The sequence below is a fragment of the Dipodomys spectabilis genome, unplaced genomic scaffold, assembly GCF_019054845.1.
Source record: "Dipodomys spectabilis isolate Male_0828 unplaced genomic scaffold, ASM1905484v1 ptg000019l, whole genome shotgun sequence".
Lineage (NCBI taxonomy): Eukaryota > Metazoa > Chordata > Mammalia > Rodentia > Heteromyidae > Dipodomys > Dipodomys spectabilis.
The window spans coordinates 15,466,176-15,481,971 of NW_024870696.1; the positions used below are offsets into that span (position 1 = coordinate 15,466,176).

A 15,796-nucleotide genomic window follows, 5' to 3' on the forward strand; every position below is an offset into this window, starting at 1 on the left:
CATATACAATTCTTTTAGAAATAGAGTATATTTTTCAGTATATGGGGTGATCTATTTAAGAAGCAAGCAAACAAAGACCTGTTGTGTATTTTATTACTTAATCCTATATATGGTTTTCAGAATAGTCTATTATCTAGAAGTGTCATATACTATAATTTAGTGACTCAGAAAGGAGGAAGGAGATAAAAGAGGAAATTAAGAGAAATACAGGAAAAGCAAGAGAAAATAGGCTTTCAATTAAAAAGAAAACAAAAACTGAAGCTGCGTATGGTAGCACATGTCTTTAACCCTAGCATTCAAGAGGCTTAAACAGGGAGATAGAAAGTTTGAGGCTTACTCAGTAAATAAGCTTTATTTTCCAGTATCAAAATTAGGAGTAATAAAATATCACAAGCAAATAGTCACTGAAAATATTTTGAGTTGAACTATAAAGTGTTTTACTTACCTTAGCAGTTTTAATATAATGGCTCAAAACTTCTGCTCTAATTTTTAATGTTTGAGCATGAAGAATCTCTCTCACAACCCAAAAGCTTACCTGAAAAAAAAATTAAAATAGTTGAAGGACAAGCTTATGTACTTAGTAGTATCAAACTAATAAAACTATTTGATGAACTTCCTATATTGTTAAAAAGTTTTCATGTTCCCTTATCACCAAGACATCACCAATCTTCAAATACTGTATTCTCTGTACACACAAGAAAAATGAAGGGAAAAAAAAGAAAAGAAAAATCCTCTCCCCCTCTCCTTTTTTTGGTATCTTTCCTAGGGCTTCAATTCAGGACCTAGGTGTTGTCCTTGAACTTCTTTTTAGTCAGTCTTGGGGCTTGAATTCAGAACTTGGGCAGAAGAAGCCTAAGCTTCTTTTTGCTCAAGGCTAGTGTTCTACCACACATGAGTCACGGTGCCACTTCTGGCTCTTCCTATTTATTTGGAAGGAATAAAAATTAGTGCTTCATGCATGCTAGGCAAGCAATCTACCACGAGCCACATTCCCTAGCCCATCTCTAACCTTTTTTGCTCAAGGCTAGTGCTCTACCATTTAAGTCACAGCTCCCTCTGGCTTTTTTGGCAGTTAACTTATCCTAAGAGTCTCATTCGGGCTGGCTTCGAATAGCAGTCCTCAGATCACAGCCTCCTGAGTAGCTAAGGATCACAGTCACTGGCACCTGGCTCAGAAAAATATTCTTTAGATACAACTTGACTAATATGCAAAAGTTAACAGAAAATTTTCAGAGAAAGAGCTTTGTAAAGGAAAAAAATTAACCAGACTGGTGCATAATGAGCACAATAAAAAAACAAACAAGGGAGGGATTGGAGGCATGACTCAGTTGGTAGATACTGAGTTCACGTCCCAGTCTCAGATCTAAAAAGAAAAAAGAAAGAAAAAAAAACCCAGTGGATTAACCATTTTTCTTTTAAATGGACACAATTAGGTAATAAGATCTATAATCAGATGTTGTTCACGATACCAGTAGTTTTCTGTGGCTGAAAGGTATAACTAAAAGTATATATTCATGTCATACATTCTCAAATCAATCCTACAGTTCAAAATTTTTCTAGTATATTTAGGTTCAATCAATTAGAAATAAAACCAACTCCTTTATTTCCTTCAAAAACAGAAAAATCAATCATTATCTGGAAAAAGGTTTTCCAAGCAAATTGAAATAGAAAGAAAGCAACAGCAGGTATATCCCTATCATCAATACAGGCATCCAACCAAAATTAGAAGAAAAATTTAAAAATCACCTATGATGCGCCTCAAGTCCTTTGGGGGGAGGGGAAGGCTAACTCAAACTTAGGATATAAATCACATAAACAGGGCTGGGAAGGTAGTTCAGTGGTAAAGTGCTTGTCTTGCATGCATGAGGTCCTGGATTCGTTTCCTCAGCACCACATAAGCAGAAAAAGCCGGAAGTGGCACCATGGCTCTAGTAGTAGAGCCTTGATCTGAGGGACAGGACCCAGGCTCAGAGTTTAAGCCCGACGAAAGAAAGAAAGAAAGAGAGAGAGAGAGAGACAGAGGGGGAGGGAGGGAGGGAGGGAGGGAGGGAGGGAGGGAGGGAGGGAGGAAGGAAGGAAGGAAGGAAGGAAGGAAGGAAGGAAGGAAGGAAGGAAGGAAGGAAGGAAGGAAGGAAGGGCAAGAAAAGAGAGAAAGAAAGAAAGAAAGAAAGAAAGAAAGAAAGAAAGAGAGGGGGGAGGGAGGGGGGAGGGAGGGAGGAAAGAAAGAAAGAATAAACACTGAGATTGAAGCAATAAGAAAGGTCAAAGCCCACCAAAATCAGCACTAGAGAATGGATACATGCAAGAAGGGGGTGGGGGAGAGGAAGGGTATAAGACCAAGGGGAGAGAGGTTAGAAGAATAAAGAGTGAAAGGAGTGGGGATGTAGCCAAGAATTTTATATATACCACAAAATCAAGAAGAGTAAGGGAAAGGGTGGGTCTAAGCGGGATGAGGACGTTGAAGGGGTGATGATACTGATTCAAGATGCATTGTATTCCTAAACTGCTTTGTAAAACCGTACTTCCTTTATTCAACTACTTGAAGATAATAAAGATTAAAAAAAAGTCTATGCACAGGTGGCTCACTCTGGTAATCCTAGTTACTCAGGAGGCTGGTAATCCTAGTTACTCAGGAGGCTGAGATCTGAGGATCGTGGTTCAAAGCCAGCCTGAGCAGGAAAGTCCAAGAGACACTTATCCTCAGTTAAAAGCCAGGAAACCAGAAGTGTGGCTATGGCTCAAAGTGTGATTGAGCACTAGCCTTGAGCAAAAAAGCTCAGCCTCAGTTCAAGCCCCATGAACAGCAACAAAAAAAAAAAAATAAAGGAGGAAAGGAGAGAAGGAAGGAAGGAAGGAAGGGAGGGAGGGAGGGAGGGAGGGGAAAAATTCTGAGCTGAGTGTCAAGAGGCTCATGCCTATAATCCTAGCTACTCAGAAAGCTGAGGTCTGAGGATCCTGGTTCAAAGCGAGCTCAGGCAAGAAAGTCTGTGAGACTCATGTCTAATTAACCACTAGAAAATGAAGTAGTACTGTGGTTGAGTGCTGGCTTTGAGCAAAAGAGTTCAGGGACAGTGTCCAGGCCCCAGTTCAAGCTCCATAACCAATATAAAAAAAGAATGAAAGAGAAAAAGAGAGAAAGAGAGAAAGAAGAGAGAGAGAGAGAGAAAGGAAGGAAGGAAGGGAGGGAGGGAGGGAGGGAGGGAGGGAAAAGAAAAAAAGGAAGGAAGGAAGGAAGAAGGGAGGGAGGGAGGGGCTGGGAAGTTGGCTCAGTAGCATGAGGCCCTGTGTTCGATTCTTCAGCACTGCATAAGCAGAAAAAAGCTGGCAGAGGTGCTGTGGCTCAAGTGGTAGGGCTCTAGCCTAGAGCTAAATTGCTGAGGGACAGTGCCCAGGCCCATAGTTCAGCCCCCACAAAGCCTGATAGATTTACTGCCAAATTCTACTGGGACTTTAAAGAACAACTAAGACCAGTACTATTACCCAAACAATATCACAAAACAGAAAAGAACACTTCTGAACTCATCTTATGAAGCCAACAAGGAGACAACAAAAATGATAGACCAATTCCAATTTCCTTGATGAACACAGAAAAATTCTGAATGAAATACTTACAAACCAAATTCAACAACACATTAAAAAGACCACACACCTTGATTAAGCCGTTTTTACTCCAAGTATTTGAGGGTAGCTCAACATTTTAAAATCAACAAATGTAATACAATCACCATTGGAATCAAAGATAAAATTCACATGAACATCTCAATAGATGCAAGAAAAAGCCTTTGACAAATTTAACATCCTTTCAGGATTCAAGTTTATTGAAAAACCCAGGGATAGAAGGAATATATCTCTTTACAATAAAAATGATATGACAACCTATCACCATCACATTAAATAAGCAAAAACTGAAACAATTTCTTCTAAATTCAGGAATGAAACAGTTGTTCAGTATAGTACTAGAATTCAAAACAGTAAGTCAAAAGAAAAAAAAAGAAACCCTACTAAGAAAGGAAGAAGTTAAATGATCACTTGTACAGATGATATGATCCCATACTTAAAAGTCTAAAGACTCCATACAGAAATTAGTAGCTTTTATATATACCGGAAATGAATAAGCTGAAATCAGGACGGACACACACACACACACACACACACACACACACACACACACACACACACACACACACACACACACACACACACACACACACACACACACACACACACACACACACACACACACACACAATAAATTTAACCAAAACTTAAAATTATAGGGGGCTTAGAAGGTGGCTCAGTGAGAGTGCTTGCCTTGCATGCATGAAGCCCTGGGTTCGATTCCTCAGCACCACATAAGCAGAAAAAGCCAGAAGTGGTGCTGTGGCTCAAGTGGTACAGTACTAGCCTTGAGCTGAAGAGCTGAGGGACAGTGCCCAGGCCGAGTTCAGGCCCCACGACCGACCAAAAAAAGAAACAAACAAATAAACACCTTAAATTCTAAACATTGAAAAAAAAAAGAAACTGAAGACACTAGAAAACAGAAAGACCCCCCCCCGCCTTGGAGCCGGGTGTTGGTGGCTCACTTCTGTAACCCTAGCTACTCAGGAGGCTGAGATCTGAGGATAATGGATCAAAGCCAGCTCAGGCAGGAAACCAGAAGTTGCACTGTGGCTCAGGTGATAGAATACTTGCCTTGAGCTGAAGAGGCTGAAGAGATGAGGGACAGTTCCCAGGCCCAGAGTTCTAACCCCACGACTGACCCAAAAAAAAAAAAAAATTATCATATGGAAACATAAAAGACCTTGAGGAGCAAAAGCATTACAGAAAAAACAGTAATGCTGCAGATATACTAATGCTAAACTTCAAATTATACTATAACACAATAGTGACAGCATGATACAGGCAAAAAAACTAACAAAAACAGCACTGGCCAAAAGCCTCAAAGACCTTAACGTACATTACAACACTTTGAAAATACAACAGAAAAAGGTAGAACAAAAAAACCTGAAGAAGCTGGGTACTGGTGACTCATGCCTTTAATCTTAGCTACTCAGGAGGCTGAGATCTGAGGACTGCGGTTTGAAGTTAGCCTGTGCAGAGACTCTTATCTCCAATTAATCACCAGAAAGATGGAAGCTGCACTGTGGCTTTAAGTGGTAGAGTGCTAGCCTTGAGTGAAAAAGCTCAAGGACAACCAAGGCTCTAAGTTCAAGCCCCACAAGTGACAAAATCAAAGCCAAAAAACCTTGAAGATATAAGCATAGGCCATATTTTCTGAAGAGGTCTTACATTTCTCAGGAAAGAAAAACAACAAATTCACAAATGAGATTTCATTCAATCGAAAAGCTTCTACATATCAAAGGAAGCAGTTACCAGAATCAAGAGACAACCCACTGGATGGGTACAAGATATTCATTAGAGAAAGAAAATATTGAGAAGATAATAAAAACATAAATATAAAAAAATTCTGTCTATTTGTGAGGCCCTGATTTCAAACTCCTCACAGAAAAGAAAAAAACAAAAATAAACCAAAGAACAAAGAAAAAGTAAAATGAGAACCACTTTAGGACCTTGCTCTACCCTCTTGACACATATCCAGCAGAGTGATAAGCCAACATACAAGATGAATACCTGCATATCCAATTCTTATAAAAGATTAAGAGACAAGAAAGAATGTTAACTTTCAACCATTGGAATAGCAATTAATTGGTTGTAATAGCAATTATAGGAGAAAAAACAGATCATGAAAACAGACAGTATTTGCAGAGGTATCAGCTGAAAATATTTGCAATCAATACTGTTCCTTGATGAAAATAAGTATACACTGAGGAAATGAATTTCAGAAACTTGAAGATCAAAATTTTACACAACTCACATGATTAAATCTTCTGGTGAAGGCAACTGCATTTGGTGCAGAACTGTATTTTTCTTTTTTATTCCACCCACAACTTGAAAGCTCCTAGAAAAATAAGGTAAAAATTAAATATAAAAACATCTCAGTATATTTCCATTCTAATTTTTTATTTTTATTATGCTTAAGTAGTTGTACAAAGAAGTTTCAACATGTCAATTTATGAGGGCAATGCATCTTGATCAGTGTCAACCCCTTCCAACATTTTCCCTGTGTTCTTTTTTTCAATGACTTTATTCAAAAGGTACATACAAAATTATCTAACAATATACGCATTCTGTAAAATCACAATGGAAGCTTTATTTTACAATGAATATGATTAGCAGAACATAGGAAAATTTCTATTTCATAGTCAATATTGGTAAATTCTTCCCAGAACAGATTTAACCCTGAAAGAACAGCTAGAGATAATTACTACATGTCAATCTAAGTTCTTAGTATGAAGCAATTCATTTGGTCTAATCATTATCATTATCATTTATAATTTATCATGGTAAATAAGAAACAAAGTATTATGATCAAGTTCATATTAATGCTATAATGGAAGTACATCAGTATATCAAACTTATTAACAAGTGTATCAATTAAATTTATCAAACCATTCAAAGTACCCACTTGACATAGAATTCAATCCCAATTGTAGTTATTTACACAGATTCATTGCATTTTCCTGCTATAAGCAATGTTATGCTATAAATAATGAATATTGTTACACTTTTTCTGATATTTCTAACCATTTCCTAAAAATACAAGTCCTAAGAATGAAATCACTAAATCAAAGCAAATTAACTTTTTCAAGGCTTTGATAATTAGGCATTTTTTTCTGTTTCTTAACTACCTCTGCCTTAACTACCCCAACTATAAGAATTGTTTGCTGCTAAACAGAGAGTGTACAGTAAGTAGAGGGCTGTGAAATATCACTAAGTCCACCACTCAAATAAAACATATAGAACCATATCCAGTCTTCCACATGGGCATATTTGGGGCTGCTTGTTATTTGTTTAAAGAAACCAATCTTACTATCCTGCCCTAAGTGATAAAATGGACGATTATAGATTTTAAATCTTTCCCGTCCTGAGATTAGATAACAATAACAGCAACAAGTTAGACCTAATACAGAAATTATTATACATTAATTTGTTTTTACATACATTATAACTCATTCGATCCTTATCTTTATCATGTGTCATGATAAATAAGAAACCTAGACAAAAGCATTGCAAATAATGACCATTTTAGAGACAAGGTATCACATGTAACCAAAGGTGGTCTTAACTCACAATCCTGCTGCCTCAACCTCCTAGGATCACAGGTGTATATCACTGTATCTGTCTATGACTTCCTTTTTAACATTTTTCTTTAAAGAATCCTTTTCTCCTTTTTTTAAATAATGCCAGACCAAATGCAGGGTTCATCTAGGTTAAGAAAGCACTCTTCTATGGAGTTACTTCCCTAACCCCTTTATAATGCTTTTCTGATTCCTCTAATAACTGATGCTGTTTTTGGAAAATCCATCCAACTCTAGAACATTTCAGCATAATTTATTTAATGAAAAATGCTTTCTCACTTCAAGAAAACTCTTGTTTTCTTGGAAAAGAAAAGACATGTACAGTCATATTATTTGGGAACAAATGGTTTAAAGTACCATTTTAGGACTCTATTCTAAAGACATTTATAATTTTAAAACCTGAGTAAAAAAAAAAAATCTCAGGGGCTGGGAAGGGGCTCAGTGGTAGAGTGCTTGCTTGCATGCATGAGGCCCTGGGTTCAATTCCTCAACACCACAAAAGCAGAAAAGGCTGAAGTAGTGTTGCTAGCTTTGAGCTGAAGAGCTCAAGGACAGCGCCCAGGCTTAGTTGTCAAGCCCCACGACTGGCCAACACAAACAAAAAACCAAGAAAGTTGTAATGCTGCTTCAGAAATCTTTCCCCATTTGAAATAAGTTGCATTACTATCCTGATATAACAACAAAGTAAGAAAAATGAAGGCTGGATTAGTTGTCAGAGGTTAAGGATGACAAGGTGTGAGGGAAAGTGGGATGGTTACAACATAAAGCAAGAGCTCTAAGGGTGTGTGTGTGTGTGTGTGTGTGTGTGTGTGTGTGTGTGTGTGTGTGTGTGTGTGTGTGTGTGTGTGTGTGTGTGTGTGTGTGTGTGTGTGTGTGTGTTCTAAGGGTGTGTGTGTGTGTAAAATATAGAACTACAGAGACATGCAACAATGTGTGTGTGTGTGTGTGTGTGTGTGCTCTAAGGGTGTGTGTGTGTGTGTAAAATATAGAACTACAGAGACATGCAACAATGCAAATTTCCTGATTTTGGTATTTTACACAGTTAAGATGTGATTGCTGAGAAAAACATTAATGAGGCTTCTCCGCCATTTTTTGCAATCTTAGAATACCTAGTTATCTCAAAACAAAAGGGTTTTTTTTTTTTGGGGGGGGGGTTAGTCATGGGGCCTCACCTCTGGGTCTGGGCACTGTCCCTGAGCTCTTCGGCTCAAGGCTAGTGCTCTACCATTTGAGCCACAGTTCCACTTCCAGCTTTTTTGGCTTATGTGGTGCTGAGGAATTGAACCCTGGGCTTCATGTATGCAAGGCAAGCATTCTACCACTGAGCTACCTTCCCAGCCCAAAATAAAAGATTTAAAAATACAAAAATAGGGGCTGGGAAGGTGGCTCAGTGGTAGAGCGCTTGCCTTGCATGCATGAGGCCTGGGTTCGATTCCTCAGCACCATATAAGCAGAGAAAAAAAGCCGGAAGTGGCGCTGTGGCTCAAGTGGTAAAGTGCTAGCCTTGAGCTGAAGAGCTGAGGGACAGCGCCCAGGCCCAGAGTTCAGGCCCACGACAGGACACCCCCCCCCCCGAAAAAAAAAAAAGCAAAATCCCATTTAATGAGTTGTGAAGCTAAAATTAAACTGGGACTCCAGGAACTCACTTACTACTACTTTCCTCTTCAACCTTGACATGAATTTATGGTCTTAAAGGAAAAGTTAAAGGAAACCTGGTCTTAAAGAATGAATGGCTCTGAAAGGTTATCTTTGTTTCAAAACAAATTTTATGCAATAATTTCTTTTAATGAACTGGGCACCTGTGACTCACATCTGTAATCCTAGCTACTCAGGAGGTTGAGATTTGAGGATCGCAGTTCAAAGCCAGACTGGGCAGAAAGTCTATGAGACTCTTATCTCCAATTAACCACGAAAAAACTGGAAGTGGCACTGTGCTTCAATTAGTAGAGCACTTGTCTTGAGCTGAAGAGCTCAGGGACAGCCTCCAGGCCCAGAGTTCAAGCCCCAGAACTGGCCAAAAAAAAAAAAAAAAGAGAGAGAGAGAGCTGAGTGCAGTGACGTATCCTTGTATTCCAGCTATTTGGGAGGCTAAGGCAGGAGGATCACTTGAGCCCAGGAGTTCAAAGGTAACCTGGGCAACATAGCTAGATTATCTACTAGGAAAGAAAGCACTGGATGCAGGCAGAAGCTTTAAGATTCTCTTTTTGCCAAAAAGACATGTTTTCACAGGAAGAGATTGGGATTCAATACTTGGACCAACTAGAGATTACAATGGTGGTCTTCTAAAAGTTAGCACATAGATAAAAGTTTTCCAGGTGTCAAGATAGATAGCATTTGGGGACTGTGCAGAACCTCCCATGTCTCATGTTCTCTCTGGCCCCAAATCCATATTCCTTTGTGTGTAAAGCAAGATAGTATAGAAACATCAATCACCTAGCCTTTCCTAGAGTCCCATACTTTATGGGAGGCTCCCATTTAGTTTTTCTTCTCAATCTATATACTATCAGTTCATTTCACACACTGAAATCATTGAACCTTTGGAAGGAAAAGAGAAAATTTAAATTCTCCTATAGTTCTGCCTCTTTTTTCTCAGGTTCTAAGACCTTCCTTTTAAGACATAACACATGCTAGAATGCAATTTAAGGAATAAAATCTGACACAAGTATCATCTTTATATTAACAACGTCATCCTTGTCACAAGCTATCATGTATCAAAACACCTCACATTAACACTAAAATAAACGAGTGCAGTTAATGACTCAAAAACGCCTTCATATAGGATATAATTTAAGAATAAGACTATTCTAAACATATTATGTAAACAAGCCTTCATCTTAGCAAAGGCTAAATGAAATTCACTGCCCTTCACACCCCTTAAATTGTGTTCCAATGGATTTAGCTTGTAATTTTGAATGTGGTAAAGGTAACAACTCAAATATATAAAAGTAATTTCTTAACAGTTACTGACAAGTATTTGAAAGAATATTCATGGATTCATTTTGAACCATGACACTATTAAGCACAATTTTCAGTTGCATTTCTTTTAGAAGCACATGGGAAGGAAAACCCCCACAACTGATGACCACCTACCCTATGAAAGAATTACAGAACTCACAGGAGTCACAGCTTCTCTTACGTCTTGTAGGTTTGATCTGTAAAGTGAAATTCTTGGTCTAAATTTCCTCTTGTAGGTGCCAACTCTTAAAAGGACTGTTCTAAGGGTGATGATGTAGGGATACCTATAGACAGAAGAAGAGAAAAGGCCAATATAGACCAGCATATAGACAGAGATCAAGGGAGGAAAGGAAAAGTGGTAGAATCCAAAAGACTGAGGTGGGAATAACGCTTGGGACAGGGTATCCTCATGAAAAGGTAATTACTGCTAAGGTAATTTTATGCTCAAAAGTGGAAATCTTTAAAGGGATACAATTCATCCATTTGCATCCAGATTATATGATTAGGTAGAAAGAAAGAAGGAAAGAAGTCTCTGCAAAGATGATGTATTTCTAGTCCACAAAATGTACTTTGAAACTATACAACTCCAATGTAATCGAATAAATGAAAATGACCCCTTTCAGGCTGGGAATGTGGCTCAGTGGTAGATAGAGTGCTTGTCTAGTATGCATGAGGCCCTGGGTTCAGTTCCTTGCTACTTCATGGACAAACAAACAAATAAAAATTAAAAGAAAAAAAACATTAACATTAGTTTTAAAATATTCCTTCTTGTTGGGTGTCGGTGGCTCATACCTGTAATCCTACCTATTTAGGAGGCTGAGATTTGAAGATCATGGTTCAAAGCCAGGTTGGGTAGGAAAGTCCATAAGACTCTTATCTCCAACAAGCTACCAGAAAACCCTTAAGTGGTGCTATGGCTCAAGTGGTAGAGAGCTAGCCTTGAGCTGAAGGACAGTGCCCAGGCTCAGAGTTCAAGCCCCATGACTGACATTCCTCTCCCCCCCAAAAAAAAATCCTTCTCTTTTCTAATATATATATCTTCCAATCTTATCTTAATACATTATGCCTGAGACTTTATAATGATATCCAATAAGACAACAGCTAGCTACCTTCTCCTTCCACAGATGCCATAATATATTTACTCTCGAAAACAACTTTCATCTTCATTTTCTCTAGTCCTAATCTAACCCTTTTCTTACTATATATTACATTTCCATGGTCATGAACAGCAATAACACAAACCTGACAAAAATAGTTACATCTTGCTCAACAAAGTTTCAAACCGACATCTTGACTACATTTAAATATCTTACTATGCCATGATAATGATAATTTGCCTTGTGAAGGTTAAAATGTGTTTGTGACTATAACTAAGTATCACTATTCCACCATACTGTGAAATATGTGAAATTTATGCAATCACCTATCTCAATTTTTAAAAAAAGTGGGAGAAGGGAAGGTTTAGGAGGGATGGGTGACAATGTCGTCAGACACCTTGTATTCATATACTGTTTTATAGAATGGGAACTTCTTTGTACAAGTACTTAAAGATAATAATAATAATAAAATGTTTTAAAAATAAATCTCTTATTATGTTCATGGTTTAAATCTTAATTTTAATGCACTAACTTGCACTAAAATGACACAATTATGATATTCCTGGTATTAGACCTTTGGATATTGGCAAACATAAGAGGTTTAATATAGAAATTCTTTTATTCAGAAAGCAAGAAATGTCTTACGTTTTTCATATAGATTCACAATTAACTTTGTATTTAATGTGCTTACTTATAATCTTATCTCAAACTGTTATCAAGACTACCCTCAGATATCATAAAATAGTACTCACAGCAGAGTACCAGTCATGCGTGTAATCTTAGTTACTCAGAAGGCTGAGATCTTGGGATCACGGTTCAAAGCCAGCTTGGGCAGGAAAGTCCATGAGACTCTAATCTCCAATAAACTACCAGAAAACTGGGTGGCGCTGTGGCTCAAGTGGTAGAGTGCTAACCTTGAGCTGAAGAGTTGAGGGACAGTGCCCAGGCCCAGAATTCAAGCCCCACAACAGACCACAAAAAAAAAAAAAAAAAAAATAGTACTTGTCTACAAACTATGGTGGGCTTTCTATGTATATAAGGAATCTAGATTACTTAAAATACCTCAAACAATGTCTATGTTATCTAAATGCATGAATATACCTTATCTGAAATCCTTGGGATGACAAATATCAGTAAGTGGACTCTAAAAGGTTTTTTAACAAATTTACACTCTCATTTTCAGTGAAGTGTTACTATCCAACCATGTTTTAATTTATACATGTTTGAAAATCCTTATCTAAAAAACTTTGGACCTTGGGGCTGGGAAGGTGGCTCAGTGGTAGAGGGCTTGACTTGCATGCATGAGACCCTGGGTTCGATTCCTCAGCACCACATAAGCAAAAAAAAAAAAAGCTGGAAATGGCGCTGTGGCTCAAGTGGTAGAATGCTAGCCTTGAGCTGAAGAGATGAGGGACAGCACCCAGGCACAGAGTTCAGGCCCCATGACCCCCCTCCTCCCCACACACATGCATACGCACACACAATCATTTAAGATTATAGAATTGTAACCTCTGTATTATTACTTAAAATCTTTTAAAGAATCACTGAAGATGCCGGGTGCCAGTGGCTCACGTCTGTAATACTAGCTACTCAGGAGGCTGAGATTTGAGGATTGCAGTTCAAAGCCAGACTGGGCAAGAAGATCCGTGAGACTCTTATTGCCAATTAAATACCAGAAAACCAGAAATGGCACTGTGGCTCCATGACAGAGCGCCATCCTTGAACTGAAGAGCTCAAGGACTGCACCCAGGCAAAGAGATCAAGTGCCACAACTGACCAAAAACAAACAAAAAAGAATCACACAAGAAATTAATAAATGTATAGAATGAAATGAACTCTTTAGCTTAGCTTAACTGCTGTATTACCATTAGAAAAGAAGCTTGAAAACATTCTAAATTATAAGTACAAAAATTCTATTTCCAGAAAGACTGTTACTTTTCAAAAGCCATATTGAATTATTAAAAACTTTTGCAGAAATTAGTCTATCCATGGTAAACAACAGGAAATGATCATCTGTAAACTACATAGTGTGGAACAGTGGAATGATAACTTATAAAGCCTGAGTTTAGAACAGGCTAATAGATATTACTCCAGGCAATAGTATTATGCTAGGCATATGTTTCAAAGAATGAAACAAAGGTTCCTGCCCTTTTGTAATTTAGCTTACCACCCCAATTTGTAAGCATTTAAGTAGTGACTGTTTCTCAACCTTTATCACCTAAATAAGATTCCTCCAGTTTTAATGATAATTTCTTATTGCCTTTGCAACTACACTACTCAACATTATCTTTTATTCTTAAGTTACCCAGTAACTTCTCAAAGATCTAGAAGGTAATTTAAAGCTCAACCACTCATAATCAGGCATGGCTCAAATGGAAAGTGACACTCATGAGTTCAAAATACCAATACTGCCAAGATTTAATAAAAAAGAAAAGAAAAGAAAAGAAAAAAAGCCACGCACCCATGTCTCCCATCTGAAATCCAGCTACTCAGGAGGCTGAGATCTGAGGATCTTTTGGTTCAAAGCCAGCCCAAACAATTGAGGTGCTTATCTCCAATTAACCAGCAAAAAGCTGTAAGTGGAGCTGGGGCTTAAGTGGTACAGCACCAACCTTGAGCAAAAAAGCACAGGGAGGGGCTGGGAAGGTGGCTCAGTGGTAGAGGGCTTGCCTTGCATGCATGAGACCCTGGTTTCGATTCCTCAGCACCACATAAGCAACAACAAAAAAGCCAGAAGTGGCACTGTGGCTCAAGTGGTAGAGTGCTAGCCTTGAGCTGAAGAGCTGAGGGACAGCGCCCAGGCCCAGAGTTCAGGCCCCACAACCAGACCAAAAAAAAAAAAAAAAGCACAGGGAAAGCACCCAGGCCCTTGGTTCAAGCCCTAGAACGAACACACACACACACACACACACACACACACACACACACACACACACACACACACACACACACACACACACACACACACACACACACACACACACACACACACACACACACACACACACACACACACACACACACACACAGCTAAGCCAAAGATAAGAAAAAAATGCACAATTCACAAATGGCAAGTCTTCTGGACCTTTGCCCTGGACAGTTTTAACACTAAGAGTTTGCTTTTTTCAGTAAATAAAATTAAGCAAGAAAGAATTAATTGAGCACTCACTCAAAAATCATATGCTGGACACTTACTTAAAAGGAAACGGGGTACAAAACATAGCAATTTAACCCCAAACCAGGCTAAAGGAAGAAAAACAACTGAAAAGAAAAACAAGTGAAAGATCAACTGTCTGGAAATAAAGAATTGTAAAGATGTGTTAATGAAGATTGAACGTATATGACAGAACTACTTATAACCTTCCTTCTTTGTAATCACCACCCTTAGAGCTACCTTACTGTGTTTTGTCTACATCACTAACATAGAACATCTAACTTGTTAGGAGGGGGAGAAAAATAGCAAAACAGCCTAATTTTGTATGAGAGGGGACACGATTTTTGATGACAGGGAGTGTGATTTGTATGAGGGGGATCACTATTCATAGTGAATGTGAATAAATCACTTCACTGAAATAAACTTCAGCACAGCTTCTTCTTATCTGTGGGGCACCTGTTCTAAGACACCACCTACTTCAAATACCAAAAATCCATATGCTCAAATCCTTTGTATAAAATATAGTGTTTGTACACAAAGTATGAATATCTACCTCAATATTTTATATCATGAATAAACTACTTATAATACTGAATAAAATGTAAATACTATATAAACAGTTACATTCTATTTTTAAGAGAGTAAAGTCAAGAAACAAGGAACAGATCCACCTTTTTTTTGAATATTTTAAAATTCATGTTTGGTTGAATATACAAACACAGAACCCAGGGTTAAGGAAGGCTGAAAAATACACACACACACACACACACACACACACACACACACACACACAAAAATTCATGTTTGGTTGAATATACAAAACACAGCACCCAGGGTTAAGGAAGGCTGAAAAATATACACACGCATACACACACACACACACATAGTGAGAGCTTTAACAGTTTTGGTATAACTTAAAGATCTTTGAAAGAGTTTCATAAAGTATATGTAGACACTTTATAAAATTTTATAAGAAGTTACATATAGAAAAATAAATGTTGGAATAATGGAATCATGAAAATAAATCATATATGTGCTATTTTTCCATATTGTAAATTTAGTAAGCCAGGGGCTGTAGGCTCAAGCCATAATCCTAGGTATTCAGGAGGCTGAGATCTGAGGATAGTGTTTTGAAGTCAGCTCAAGCTGTAAACTCTATGAGACTCTCCCAATTAATAAGCAAAAAGCCAGAAATGAAGGTGTGGCTTAAGGGGAAGAGCACCAGCCTTGAGCCAATAAGCTAGGAAAGAGCTTGAGTCCCTGAGTTCAAGCCCCAGTACCAGTGCACCAACACACACAGTTTAACATTAACAAAAATAGTTCCTTCATTCATATCTTATTATCCAATTTTGTGCCTATCCTGGCACTTTACTGAGGGCCTTGCACTCTCA

The 15,796-nt window shown here is 38.1% G+C and overlaps 1 protein-coding gene across 2 annotated transcripts in view; it reads right to left on the minus strand.

The window, feature by feature from the left end:
• The window catches only part of Ralgps2 (Ral GEF with PH domain and SH3 binding motif 2), a 136,689-nt gene that overhangs the window by 77,564 nt on the left and 43,329 nt on the right, over window positions 1–15,796 (minus strand). For both annotated transcript variants that reach the window (XM_042674682.1, XM_042674681.1), the window contains exons 5-6: window positions 5,876–5,959; window positions 446–535 (exon numbers count right to left, since the gene is read on the minus strand). In XM_042674682.1, coding sequence (XP_042530616.1) covers window positions 446–535; window positions 5,876–5,959 — 174 coding nt within the window. The remainder of the gene's footprint in view (window positions 1–445; window positions 536–5,875; window positions 5,960–15,796) is intronic.